At 35.4% G+C, this 15,273-nt stretch overlaps 1 protein-coding gene across 2 annotated transcripts in view; it reads left to right on the top strand.

Moving 5' to 3' along the window:
- The window catches only part of grk4 (G protein-coupled receptor kinase 4), a 33,636-nt gene extending 21,232 nt beyond the window's left edge, over positions 1 to 12,404 (top strand). The window contains exons 9-16 of one of the 2 annotated variants that reach the window (XM_039670153.2): positions 3,213 to 3,403; positions 4,550 to 4,587; positions 5,802 to 5,891; positions 5,975 to 6,183; positions 8,070 to 8,207; positions 8,327 to 8,464; positions 9,558 to 9,738; positions 10,936 to 12,404. In XM_039670153.2, the coding sequence (XP_039526087.1) occupies positions 3,213 to 3,403; positions 4,550 to 4,587; positions 5,802 to 5,891; positions 5,975 to 6,183; positions 8,070 to 8,207; positions 8,327 to 8,464; positions 9,558 to 9,737 (984 nt within the window). In that variant the 3' untranslated portion in view covers position 9,738; positions 10,936 to 12,404. The remainder of the gene's footprint in view (positions 1 to 3,212; positions 3,404 to 4,549; positions 4,588 to 5,801; positions 5,892 to 5,974; positions 6,184 to 8,069; positions 8,208 to 8,326; positions 8,465 to 9,557; positions 9,739 to 10,935) is intronic. The other variant, XM_039670154.2, reaches the window with a different exon arrangement.
- The last annotated feature ends 2,869 nt before the right edge of the window (positions 12,405 to 15,273 follow it).

The following is a 15,273-nucleotide window of genomic DNA, read 5'->3' on the forward strand; positions in this document are numbered from 1 at the left end:
ACGTTTTGAACCAAACCAGTCCGCTCCAAGACTATTGATTCAAAATAAAATAGTATTTAAAAACCATTGCTTTAAATAACTTGAAGCCTTTTTACATAATCTTTTTGAATTTGGTCACACAGTAAACATTCTAGCACCTCAAAAACGATATTGAAAAGAGAACAGCCAGCCGAACATGTGTACAGACAAAGCACACGGTGCCTGCAGTGTAATGTCGGGCTCTGATTCATTCCACTACAGCTGTAGAGCACCTGAGCCTCTGTCCACCCACCCACACACTAACACACAAGCTTGCACACACACTCACACACACACACACACACACATTACGCCACATAAAGGTGAGTTGTGCTTAGCATTGCAGCTAGTGCAAGTGTCTTTTAGGTATGTAAAGTACATCTAAATTTAAAAGAAAGATGGTATATGTGTGCGCAAGAGTATGCGTCTGTGTGAGTCTTTGTGTGTATTCATGCTACAGGCAGGCACGATTGCTCCTCATGAACTACTTCACAAATGAGAACATCTCTGTTGCCTAGCAATGCTGACCAAACAGCAGCTTTAGTGAGCAGAGTCAAGTGCTCTAAACCCTAAACCCACACACTCTCTCTCTCTCTCTCTCTCTCTACCTCTCTCTACCCCAGCCCCAGAGTTCATTCAGTATGTATAAACAGACTCATGTTTAAAAGTTGGGGACGACAAGTAAACTCTAACAGTATAGAGTGACATAATGCCGTGACTAATATGAGCTGCGTGTGATGGCGAACAGCTTTTATTGTATTCACCGTTTCTCTCACTGCGTCACCATGCTATTAATATATACTGTACAGTTTAAGCAGTAAGACTAATGATTACTAGGTTTGAATAATATATAGATCAATATTCATGTAGTTGTTTTATATATTGTTTAAAATTCTTTTGTATATATTTGATCAAAAATACAGTAAAAACAGTCAATATTTGTATTTTTTAAAGTGATATTTAAATGTTTAAAACTTTACAATAAGGTTTAATTTGTTAACATTAGTTGACTACATTAATTTTCACTGGTCAATTTAATGCATCATTTATATATGCATCATATATGTACATTTACAGAGCTGGAAGTGGGCCGGTATCGCCACTTCTGTATTTTATTATTTAGCGTACCTTCACTTTTTCTTGCGTACCGGCACTTCTCACAGGTTGTCGGTACTTTAATATTTATATAGTGTGTGGCAGTACCATTGTACAGTTATTGATATATCATCATACAGTATACATGGAATGATATTTACATAGTAGTCCAAAGTAGTTGGCAATACCAATGTACAATGTTTTTTTGAGGAGTCATTTATTTATTTCAGATTTAAAATCAGCACTATAATTGCTTTACATTGTAGTTTGTAACCATTCAGATATGCTCCCATGCTGGTTATGTTTCATGCAATGATGTAAATTGTCATTTGACTTTCCTTGTGGTCTCATTGAGCAGCAGGTTTTCACAGTTGGTCTTAGTTCACAGCCCATTCCCGCATCTGTCCTACATTTGAAACCTAACCACCCACATTGTTGGGTGTAACCGCTGAGATATGAGAACCCCTCCTTAACACAGTGGTTTCCAACTTCTGCAGTGGTTCTCCTCACACGTCACTCAACAGATCACAGGGGATGTGCTGGTGTAAAATGATAATACTCTGTAATAGATGTATTGTAGCCCTTCTAGACAGGCATCACAATTTAACATCACCATTATTACTGCAACTTGGGATTTTTCTAAACCCTTAAAGGGATAGTTCAATTTGAAATGAATTTTTGGTATGTTTTAGCTTACCTCAAGGGCATCCAAGATGTAGGTGTCTTTGTTTCTGGCCGCAGTAGTTTCAATTTTGATATTTTTAGGTCAATCCGTTCTTGTCTGTCAGTCATGTAATGGAGGTCTATGGTCACCACCTCAAAGAGCATGCACAGAGAAGTCCAAATTAAGTACACATTGATGGCCTAAGACATGAAACGAGCGGTTTGTGTGAGAAAACGAACAGTATTTATATCGTTTTTACCTCTCGTAACCACAGCCACAAAGCGCCCGCGTCTCAGATCACTTGGATATGGCTGTGGTTACAAGAGGTAAAAACGATATATAAATACTGTTCGTTTTCTCACACAGACCGCTCGTTTCGCGTCTTAGGCCATCAATGGTACTTACATTGACGAGTCATTAAATCATGTTTAATTTGGACTTCTCTGTGCATGCTCTTTGAGGTGGTGACCATAGACCTCCATTATATGACTGACAGACAAGAACGGTTTGACCTAAAAATATCAAAATTGAAACTACTGCGGAAACAAGACACCTACAACATGGATGTCCTTGAGGTAAGATAAAACATACCAAAAATTTGAACTATCACTTTAATCCTACGTTTTAAACGTAGTTACTAGTCCTGTACCGTGCTATAGGAAATGAATGATTCCTCAAATTGTATGGCTTGTTGAGTAGAGGTGTGCGGTCACTTTCTATGCAATTAGTTCGTTCAATTAGAAAATTTATTTGTTCATTAAAAACAGTAATATTGTGAAATATTATTACAATTTTTAAATATTGTAACTGCTTTCTATACTCATGTATTTTCAAATGTTATTTATTCCTGTGATTCAAGGCTGAATTTTCAGAAATCATTACTCCAGTCTTCAGTGTCACAGAAATCACTCTATTATATCACAATATTATTTTATAGTTTTTAATGCATTTTGTGAATAAAAGAAAATGAAGCCTTGTGAGCATAAGACTTCTTTAAAAACAATTTGAAATCCCAAATCAAATCACATACTAATGTCCTTATGACTTCACAAAACACCCTACATGGTCATACGTCTCTTTTTCTTCAGAAAATGTATAAAAAAATATTTTTCCTTTGATTCTCTGACCATTGAAGTGTCTCTATTAATCTCTATACTAGCATTAAAAAAATCCTGAAGATAAAAAGCAATAATCAAGATCCTTTAATGGTTTCAGTGTATACAGTAGTATATATCCTGTAGTTTATACTGGCATAATATGACGTTTTGTAATGTGCTGTTGCTGTATTACAGGTGTCAGTCACCCAGATGATTTATGTGAAAGTGCTTCTCATGAGCTACATTTGTCTGTTTCACATGCACCTCAAAGTTTCATGTGTCCTTTCTTTATGCATAGATAACAATGCACCTCTTTTTCTCTCTTTCATTTCCCCTAGGTTTGTTTGGCATATGCATATGAGACTAAGGACGCTCTGTGTTTAGTGTTAACTATAATGAATGGCGGTGACTTGAAGTTTCATATCTATAACATGGGAAACTCTGGTTTTGATGAACAGCGTGCCATCTTTTATGCAGCAGAGATCTGCTGTGGCTTAGAGGACCTGCATCGAGAGAGGATCGTCTACAGGTGTGTTTAGTTTTCTCAAAGCTCACATTCTAACATATTTACATCCGTTTTGCAAAATTCTGCTGTTTTTCCACAAATTTTCCAGCATATGCATGATAAAGTCAACAGATTCTGTCTATTTTCCTAGTGTTTTGCATGATAAATATAGCAAATTTTGAATGGTCAGGCATAGCAATGTTAGGCTGTGAGATTTGAATAGATTTAAATTGTGATTATTGAAAAAAAAAAATAATGTAAGACTTACTTTCCATCAATATTGGCAGGCCTCATTTTCCATGCAAAATATATAAACAAATTTCTTCTTTTTTTATGCCTTTTATTAAAAGCAGGCAGATTGAGGAGACCGTTCGTATGGAATTACCTGGTCAGTGCTAGAAATAGAGCAGGATTATTATTCAAGCTTTCTGTCAAGTTACTTGGTCAATAGCATCCAGATTTAAACCATGTATTAGCTGGCCAGATTATTAAACATAAGGCTACCGCTCCCCATATTCACTACTGTTCAAAAGTTGGGGTCAGTTCGATTTATTTATTTATTTTTTCAGAATAAATTAGCATTTTTATTTAGCAAGGACACATTAAATTTATCAAAAGTGACAGTTAAAACATTAATAAGATGCTGTAACCTGCTGTGAACCTTATATTTATGAAAGAATCCTGATAGAAATATATCACAGTTCCAGCGACAGTTCACCCAAAAATGAAAATTAGCCCATGATTTATTCACCCTGAAGCCGTCCTATTGCATTTTTCTTTCAGACGAATACAATCGGAGTTGATGGATTTCCAAAAAGCTTTATGAAGCTTGGAAGAGCCAGGACATTTTTTTAATATAACTCTGGTTTCTTGAGCAGCAAATCAGCATATTGGTTTCTGAAAGGTCATGTGACACAGGAATAAATTACATTTTACAAAAAAATAAATTAAAATTTAAACCCTTTTTTTTATTATTGTAATAATATAGTATATATTACTACAGTATATTTTCTATTAAATAAATGCAGTCTTGGTGAGCATAAGAGACTCGTTTCAGTAATATCTTACTGACCCCAAACCTTTTGAATGGTAGTGTAAAGTAAACAACAAAAAGGTAGTTATTAGAATTCTGCTTTTTAAAATATATATACTTTTTCTCTATTTTTGCAGAGACTTGAAACCTGAGAATATTCTCCTAGATGACCGTGGTAAGCCATTTTTATGTTTTCCAATGCGTATTAAAGGGGTCCTATTATGCTTTTCCACTTTTTCAACTTTAGTTAGTGTGTAATGTTGCTGTTTGAGCATTAAAAAGATCTGCAAGGTTACAAAGCTCAAAGTTCACTCCAAAGGGAGATTTGTTATTTAACAGAATCCACTTTTCAAGAAGTACAACGAATGGCTACAACACTATTTTTCCTGATCTTACGAAGTCACAATGTTCCTCATTTGTATACGCCCTTGGAAAAACACAAAAAAGGGGACAAGGCCTGCATTTGAGAAGAAAGTGATGTCAAAGAGATCTGTGTAAAATCTGTGCTTGCAAAGTCTGAACATGATCCGTTCTGCACAGTCCTCTTGATCGTTAACATTGTCAGGGTCTGAATCTGGCTCGAATTGGTTTGAAATAAACGGCATCATTAATATTTACACAACTCGCCGTTGTGGAGGGCTGGGACATTTCATCTTCGAGTGTTCGAGCCAGACTTGAGATAGAGCTGCTGTAATAATGTGAAATTTGTGAAAAATTATGTGTTTGAACAATCAAGCATATAAACATATTTTAGTAATACCTCATAAACTAAATTTAAGGAGGTGTGTGTAAGAAATTTATTTCAAATAATCATAAAATGGCCCTGAGATGTTGCCAGGATATTGTCATTTAAAAAGTACCATTTGCAGTTCCAGTTTTGGCCACAATCTTACATACGGCTCCTTTAAGGTCATAATAGGACCCCTTTAAGGTCTGTTTTTGTAATGTTTTTTTCTCCTGTTTATCTTATTCATGCACATCTACCCTTGAGGGAGGTCTCTTTAGACATTTGCCACCCAGAACACCCTAGCAACCACATAACAATATCTTGCCATTCTACCAGAACACTCTTGCATTGTGGTGACGCATTTTACACAAACACTACTCGCGTTTTCTGCAGAAAATGTAAAAATCTAGTTTTTCTTGTTAAGCTTCTTTAATTAGTTTTCCCTCCTTAGAGTTAAATCTTTAATTATTCACCTCTAAAGAGAACATCCTTTTTACCTGTAGCTGTTTTGAAGCATGTCATGTTTGGGCATGATAGGAATGAAAAAAAAAACTGCAGGACTTATTAAGGCTCAATTTGAAGTGGAATTTTAGCTTTGAGCAACATTACACACTAAAGAAAGTTGAAAATGTTGGACTTCTTAATAAGATGCTGTTCTTCAGGGCACATCCGTATTTCTGACCTGGGACTGGCCGTCCAAATTCCAGAGGGTGAGACGATACGAGGGCGTGTTGGCACGGTGGGATACATGGGTAAGAGCCAAACGCATTCCGGATCTCTTCAGCGTTCTTGTCATGGTGTGTTTGACGGCATTGTTCTCCGTATGTGTTTTTAGCACCAGAGGTCATTCAGAATGAGAGCTACACCTTCTGCCCCGACTGGTGGGGTTTGGGATGCCTAATATACGAAATGATTCAGGGTCAGTCTCCTTTCCGTCGCCGCAAAGAGCGAGTGAAGAGAGAGGAGGTGGACCGTCGTGTATGTGAGGACCAGGAAGAATACACTGAAAAGTTCACTGAAGAAGCTAAAGACATTTGCCGACAGGTGAACACTTAATGCTCTTTAGGTTTTTTTCATAGTCAAATCATATTAGAATGATCATAGTCATGAGATGGGAACAAACGACAAAGCCACAGTCTGTTGGGAGTGTGTCAACTGAACTATTGTCAACATAAATTGTAATTGGGGTCAATGACATAATAATCATATTTTGTACGAATGTATTGGTTTATAGAAATATACATACAATATACAAATGCATCTCTTCTGATTAACATGTTTTTAATATATTTCTGTTTTTATTTTTTGTATTCATATTTTTGTATTATTTTCATATTACTTTATTTATTGATTTATTTCATTATTTATTTATTAATCAGGAAAAATAAGTAGTTATGTTAAAAAATATTATTATTTTTTTCTTTTTTGAAAGTAATGTAAAGTAAAATTTTACACCACATATACTACACCACATCAGTGTAATTTAATTATTATTTATATACTAGTATAGTATTGATTATAAATTGTTTTTTATTTTTGTTTTAGTTTAGGTGATGTTCTTTTGTCATTTTTATTTTTTGAATATATCTATTTAGCTCATTTATTTTTATGTCAGGTTTAATAATTTTAGTACTTTAACTTATTTTATTTCAGTTAGTTGCCAAGATAGATTTTTTTTCCATCTAATATTTTTTTTTTTTTAATTCCATTTCATCTTTTCTTTTTCAGTTAAAGGGGACATGAACTGGCTTTTTAATTTTTTTTTTATATTGTTGTCTGAGGTCAACTTATGACGTTCGCTTGGTTTTTACGTTCAAAAACATCAAAATGAATAAGCAATAGGCTATTTTCTACCCTAGTTTTGAGCCTAGCTCAAAAACACTCGGTTTTTATGGCGTCTCGCATTAAAGACTTGGAAGTAAACGCCCTCTACTGTGAGTGGATAACAGTTTTGCATATTATAATGAGTTTCACTCTCGAGCCGGTTTGTCATCACGAGGTAGGCATCTATGTTATTTAGCTATGCGTGTAATGCGCGAATCGGTGGGAGGGGCTAAACCAGCCATGTTGAGGTAGGCGTTGATCTTCTTCTGCGGGGGTGATGTTTTATCCTCTTTGACGTCATAGTTCCCCACTTTAAAAAACGAGTCGTTTGCTGGGGCTGGTGTCAATAAAAGCTTTTATTGGACTAACAAGGACGTTTTCAGTTCTGAAACTTACAGGATATTCTTATAAAATAATGACCTCTTAGATGTCAAAAGCTCAAGGAAAATTTGATTCAGTTTTAGTTAACAAAAACAACACTGCACCACAATACATTTTAGAGTCATTAAAGGTAAACTTTTATCGAAAACGATATAACATTTTTTAGAAAGCAACAGTACTAGAGCTGCGCAATTAATCGTTAAAAGATCGCGATCTCGATTCAAACTCCCACGCGATCTCTCTCCTAAATGACAACAGTTTAAACCTTTGACAAAATCACACCAGAACATTCATCCAGAGCTACATAAAGAGAGAGCAGACGTCATGTGAAACAGCTTCACAAACAGTCATTTCAGCCACACTGTATCGCTATTTCTGTGCTACAAATATTCATATTATATCACTGTGATAAAAGTTTATAGTTCGGTTTTGGATATAAACACTGATTTACAAAAACTTGTATCCTTTATCATGGACATATTTATTAGTCAGAAATATGAATGTCAGAATGTTGGCTATAATATGTACGATTTTTTACATGGAAACTAGTTCATGCGTAGTATTGGAGGAGTGAGTGTTGTTTAGTCCTCTCTCACGGTGTCATGGAAGACTGTGACCTCAAGGTCAGTTTTACTTCCACTGGGATTTCTCCTCTTTTGTGTCAGCCGTACTTCTCAGTTCCTGTTTCTGACAGCACTTTCCCTCTCTTTTCCTGGGCTCCGCAGTTGTTATGTAAAGATCCAAAGGAGAGGTTGGGCTGTCGAGGTAATGGAGGGGCCGAAGTCAAACTGCATCCCATTTTCCGCAACATCAATTTCAAGCGATTGGAAGCCAACATGCTAGACCCACCGTTCTGTCCTGATGTGAGTTATTGATTGGCTGTTTTCATGTTTTTATCTGCTTGACACTTGCACACCTATTAGACTAAAAATATAGGATTTCCAGGTGAATGTTTGTCATATCTGCATTTTTTTTTTTTTAGCCCCGTGCGGTTTACTGCAAGGACGTTCTGGACATAGAGCAGTTTTCTACAGTTAAAGGTGTAAATCTGGACCCTACAGATGATGACTTCTACCACAAGTTTGTAACGGGAAGTGTCTCCATCCCATGGCAAAATGAGGTACAGCACTCTGGTCACTTCAGAAGAGTAGCATATCCATACATTACTATTCAAATGTTTGTTTGATTTTTTATGCTCACTAAAGCTGCATTTATTTCATTAAAAAAAGTAACTTGGCGAAATTAAATGATCTATTTTAATATATTTAGTATCATTTATTCCTGTGATGGCAAAACTGAATTTTCAGAATCAGTACTACAGTCTTCAGTGTCACATGATCCTTGCCATGCTGATTTGGTGCTTAAAGGAGTAGTTCATAAGTCATCCAAGATGTCCACGTCTTTCTTTATTCAGTCGAAAAGAAATTAAGGTTTTTGATGAAAACATTCCAGGATTTTCTCCATATAATGGACTTCAATGGGAACCAAACGGTTCAAGGTCCAAATGAGAGATTCAGTGCAGCTTCAAAGGGCTTTAAACGTCACCAGACGATGAATAAGGGTCTTATCTAGGACCCTTCGAGTCATGACTCGAAAAAAGATTTGTTCATTTTGATAAACGAGTTTGAACAGGAGAGTCACGAACGCTCATCACAGAACAGAGCAAGAAAGAAAGACATGGACATCTTGGATGACATGGGGGTGAGTAAATTATCAGCAAAAGTTTTTTTTTTTTTTTAAAGTGAACTACTCCTTTAAGAAACATTTCTTATTATTATCAATGTTGAAAACAGTTGTGCTACTTCATATTTTTGTGGAATCCATGCTAAAAAAATTCCAGGATTCTTTGATGGATAGAAAGTTCAAAAGAACAGCATTTATATAAAATACAAATCTTGTAAGATTTTAAATGTCTTTGCTGTCATCAACTTTTAAAACAATTTTATACCTTCTTGTGGTATGTAGTTAATTATCATTTTTTAAAGTCTTTTATAGGATATTTAGGCGAAACATCTGAGATAATGTTAAATGAGACAACTCCATTAAGTCAAAAAAGTAATTTCTGAGCAATAAAATGTCCTTCTAGAAATTCACGATAGACGATTGAATTATTGAAAATCCTATTTGGAAATGCGGCCACGATGTGAAAATAGAGGACTGGCGTGGAACGTTTTAAAGTGTGTACAGTACGCGTGTGTGTGTCCATATTTCAGATGATTGAGATGGAGTGCTTTAAGGAGATTAATGTGTTCGAGATGGATGGTGCACTGTGTTCTGATCTGGATGTAAACAGGCCAAATCCTCCACCTAAGCGAGGATTCTTCTACCGGTTATTCCGACGAGAGGCAAGTTCTAGCGTGCCGCCCGCTGTGGTCAGAGGGGGTGGGGCTTGAGGTATTTTCTGGCTCTTTCCAAACACAATTTCCCACCTTCATCTTTTTGCCAAAACATTTTTGTTTGCCATTTATGAGCTTGCATGGCCAGGCTTCTCATTTCTATCTCTATGTTCATACTACAGGGCTGAATGTGTTTATTTTGGTTTACATATATATTATATTATACATATATTGATTTCATGTTGACTTTAAGCCCTGCAATATGAAAATCTAGACTATTTTTGTCTGTTTACTCTGACTAACTCTAACCAGAATAATGCAAACCTCAAAGCTGATTAGTAAATGACTAGACATTTCAATTTATGTGGGTTTAACCAAAGTTTTGTTGGTTAAATGACAGCTGATTCCAGTTCAAACTTCGCTCTGAGGTGAAGAAACTCATTGGTTGCAAATAATTTGATCTCCGATGATAAAATGTATCAGAAAATTAGTGGTCTTCTAAAATACATTTTAACAAAAAGTTAAAATACAAAGTAAGAGATGTTATGACATGATTACACACTCAATGCAAATTACAAATTAATGAAAACTGAAAGCAATCTAGTGATTACAACTGCGCTTTTTGCATTAGATGGCGAGACATTTCTAAAGTGATTCAAAATTGGTCTGAAATCAAAATTCATAATGAAGAGAATTAAGATTAATGGATTGATTCTTGGTTAATTTGGGTAATATGTTGCTAAATTCTTCAAAAGTGGCCAAGAATGATATATCATGCAAGTAATCACATGTAAAACATAATTTATCAGTACATGTAGGTTGTTTTGGTAAATTATTTCAATAAAAACTATATATTTGGTCCCCCAAAAAAGAATTTTTGGTTCATCATTATGTTTAGCTTTATTATTTCAGTCACTTTGCAGATGTTCTCAATTTTTACATCATATTGTTGTGGGTTTGTGGTCAAACCTTTTTTTTACTGTGACCTCAGCTTTATACATCACTCTGTACAAAAATCACAACATTTTTTCTTTTGTCAAATCAACTTAAATAATTTATTTTGTTCAGATAACTTAATGTTTTGAGTTTCTGATGATTAAATCAATCTCCTTCATTGTATTAACTCACTTTTTCCAGTTTCCATTGTTAAACCAACAATATTTTTTTACAGTGTAAAAACACTTAAAACACTAAACACTTATGTTTGTCTTCACTGCATTTGATGTATTATCACTGTGTTCCTCATCATTTACAGGTTTGTTTTAGGAGTGCTAGCAATGAGGAGGAGGAGCCATCTTGACTTAAAAAACCACTCCCACTTCCCATCAGCTGCCAATCAGAATGCTAAACGTATGAATGTTCAACTGTATTTATGAACTGTATTAAACTGTATCATAATTAAAGAAAAGGGTATGAGTTTAAAGAATTTTGTACATTTGTACTTGAATTATGTGTAGATGTATATTTTCACTAAAGGTTGTATTGTACAAAAAGCCATAGAAATACCACTTGAATGCATATATAATGTTTTTATTGTTATTATTTTTTCATCTGTACTGAATATGAAATGTCTATTTCTTTTTAAGCACAATTTAAACACTCACTTTTATTTTTTTAATGCTAACATCCTGTTAGCACAGCCTTTGTTTGTATGTTAGATGGCTGAACAGATTTGGTGCACTTGTTTTGCACAGTGGGGTAAGATAAACCAAGATAAAAAGAGCAGTACAAATGATCTATTCATCAGTTTAATTCTAGAGGTCAATAGAATGGGGGTTTTCTAATTGCAAATCTAGAAAGCATGGTCGAATGCAGATGCCTACGTATGGGGTTCAAAAGTCCGAGAACACCAAGTAAAATGCTTAACATATTTCTAATTTAATTTCAAATGATCATCTTAAAGGAGTAGTTCATTTAAAAAAAAACTTTTGCTGATAATTTACTCACCCTCATGTCATCCAAGATGTCCACGTCTTTCTTTCTTCATTCGAAAAGAAATTAAGGTTTTTGATGAAAACATTCCAGGATTTTCTCCTTATAATGGACTTCAATGGGAACCAAACGGTTCAAGGTCCAAATGAGAGTTTCAGTGCAGCTTCAAAGGGCTTTAAACGACACCAGACGATGAATAAGGGTCTTATCTAGGACCCTTCGAGTCATGACTTGAAAAAAGATTTGTTCATTTTGATGAACGAGTTTGAACAGGAGAGTCACGAACGCTCATCACAAAACAGAGCAAGACGAGCATTTGTGCCTATAAAACGTAAACTTTTTTATTTATTTTTTAAATGACCGATCGTTTCGCTAGATAAGACCCTTATTCATCATCTGGTGTTGTTTAAAACCCTTTGAAGCTGCACTGAAACTCTCATTTGGACCTTGAAGTCCATTATATGGAGAAAAATCCATGTTTTCATCAAAAACTTTCTTTTCGACTGAAGAAAGAAAGACATGGACATCTTGGATGACATGGGGGTGAGTAAATTGTCAGCAAAAGTTTTTTTTAAAAGTGAACTACTCCTTTAAAAGGGGCTTTATGTAGAAACCTCTATTATTAGCGACACCGGTGGCCGTTAAGTGAACTGCAGCCAGCAACTTATTGTTATCACACACGTAACGTAGACTACACAAGACTGAACGAGATTGAAGTCCCCGATATACTCGCAGAGTTCTTTTTCCTTCTTTGCTTAGAAATAAAAAGAAGTTGGAAATGCCGCAGTGATATTCTTTTAACGAACATCCCGACGCCGCCCATGCTGCTGAGAGCAATGTTTGGATGAATATGTACTGTAAATAGCCTATGTGCTGCGCGCTTTCAACTCAATAACAAACTAATGAACACAACAAAAATGACTGTGGTGAGAAAACATCTGTTCATAGCGATGTGGATATGTTTTGCATGTTTGTAAACGCTCAAAATATCTAGTTTTTGGTTCGTCTTTTTTTAAATTTAATGACCGAACCACTCAAGCTGCATGAACTCCACATGTTTTATGGAATAACTTTTCTAAGCTTTTGCTAAGCATTGTTTATTTTGCCTCCTCGGACTTTTGAATCCATTGTATCTTTGCATTTTTTAAAACACGAAATGGGCACAGATCTTTGACAAATCTGTCAATGGATTTGTACTGACACAAGGAATGATCATTTATGTTCATGATAAACAGTGTGCCAAATAGCTAGTGCCAATAGCCTCAAAATGACCAAATATTGGATGATTAATTACCCTGATTGTTATAAACATCTGTCAATCACTAGTCACGATAGTTCCCCATGCCATTCATTGAATTCATGCAGATGTTATGAACTGCATGAAACAAGTAATCATTTTGTATCTCCGTGCATCAGGTGATTAATCCCTGTTTTGGTCATGTGCATAAACAAGACGTAAACACACATTTTTTTCTGGTTTCTAAACTGCTCTGTGTATGTGAAATACTGTGACCTCCACATAGCTTTCAGATGACAGGGAAACAGTTGGGCATGTTGAGCAATTTTCAACTGAAATGGGTTTTTCAGTGGCAGATACTGTAACTGGTGCCGATATCTGGAAAGCAGGGTGGCTAATGTAATGTGGATATACATAAATGACTTAAAGGGATAGTTCACTTTGAAATTAAATTTTTGGTATGTTTTATCTTACCTCAAGGGCATCCAAGATGTAGGTGTCTTTGTTTCCGCAGTAGTTTCAATTTTGATATTTTTAGGTTAAACCGTTCTTGTCTGTCAGTCATATAATGGAGGTCTATGGTCACCACCTCAAAGAGCAAAGAGAAGTCCATATTAAACATGATTTAATGACTCGTAAATGTACACATTGATGGCCTAAGACACGAAACAAGCGGTTTGTGTGAGAAAACGAACAGTATTTATATCGTTTTACCTCTTGTAACCACAGCCACGTCCAAGTGATCTGAGAGCGCGGGCGCTTCGGTGATCTAAATATGGTTGTGAAAAAAATTAAACTTTGTCTGTTGATATATCGAAATCGTCGTCCATTGCGATTTCATGCTTATGTAAATATGCTTAGATCTTCACAGTGAAAGGTAACACTTCCGAAAACTCTGCGTAAATAATGAGCGACGAAGACGAAGCATCAGCGCTCTGTGATCACTTGGACGTGGCTGTGCTTAAAAGAGGTAAAACGATATAAATACTGTTCGTTTTCATACACAAACCGCTCGTTTTTTGTGTTAGGCCCTCAGTGTGTACTTACATTTACGAGTAATTAAATCATGTTTAGTTTGGACTTCTCTCTGCATGCTCTTTGAGGTGGTGACCATAGACCTCCATTATATGACTGACAGACAACAACGGTTTGACTTAAAAATATCAAAATTGAAACTACTGCTGAAACAAAGACACCTACTTCTTGGATGCCCTTGAGGTAAGCTAAACATACCAAAAATTCATTTCAAAGTGAACTATCCCTTTAATGACGGCATATTCCAGTATATTTACTGAAAATCCACATACGATTAAAAATAGGAAATGTTTATTATCATTTAAAAAAGGCTGTTAGAATTTGGACCTGAGTGGCTGGTACTGATAATCTCAAAATCAGCCGAATATCGACAGATCAATCAATTTTGTTGACTGTTTGCGAATCTCCATTCAGTTCAGCTTTCTGTCTCCGTTCTCATTGTTACCTTTAGTGTCATCAGGTGTCTTTACTGTGGTTTTAACCAGGCCAGTGTAAAATACCTAAATAAGCTTCATTTTTTCAATTCGCTCAAATGACGGCTCTTAAACGAGCTGTTGGTTTTGCCTTAGGTGTCATAGGTTCAGTTAATATTCCAAAGGGAGTATTGATTGATCGGTTACTGATAATCATATAATGTAACTAATGAGTGTGCACTTTGTTTATCATACATGTGCACTTGTCTTTGTTGCTCATTGTTTATTATTTAGTTTACCTTTTTGTGTGCATATGGCATTATCACAATTCAGAGATGGGAATTAGTCACGGATTCATTATACTTAAATATGTAGAGAAAACGCCTTTATTCTTACTATTTCCCCCCCAAATGTCTTTATATACGACATTGTATTTTGTGTCATTTTTTTATCTTGAAAATATTTTCTCCTTCCCCATCTTAACATGCATAGACGAAATAAACCATCCATACGTTGATTCCGTCTCTGGCACTGCTCTGATTGTTGGAGAATCTCGACCAATAGCGTTAAGTCTTGGGCGGGGCTTCAACATAATGACAGTAAAGCTCAAAACAGGAACCATTGTTTTACCTTGCACCATTGCCCATATTTGTTTCTCTCTTTATGAGGATCTTAATGGTCCCTTTTGCAAAGCTGTGAACTTAAACACTTAAACTTCTGTTATTCCCATATGTGTGCATGTTCTACTGTATTCACGAGAGGAAGAGCACTCACTTTAGTTGACAATAAAATTATGAGTTGACATATGGCCATTAAAATGTACTTTTCATTCTCTTGTAAAAACTTTATTTTAACTTGTGAAGATTACACTGCCTTTTCCCCCATGTGGTCATTTCATTGATTACAATATTCTATAATGATAATAATATTGGAAACTAATTCAATAAGAAATGAACACCAAAACAGGCCAATTTAT

The sequence above is a fragment of the Pimephales promelas genome, chromosome 6 (genome assembly GCF_988280905.1).
Source record: "Pimephales promelas chromosome 6, fPimPro1.hap1.1, whole genome shotgun sequence".
Lineage (NCBI taxonomy): Eukaryota > Metazoa > Chordata > Actinopteri > Cypriniformes > Leuciscidae > Pimephales > Pimephales promelas.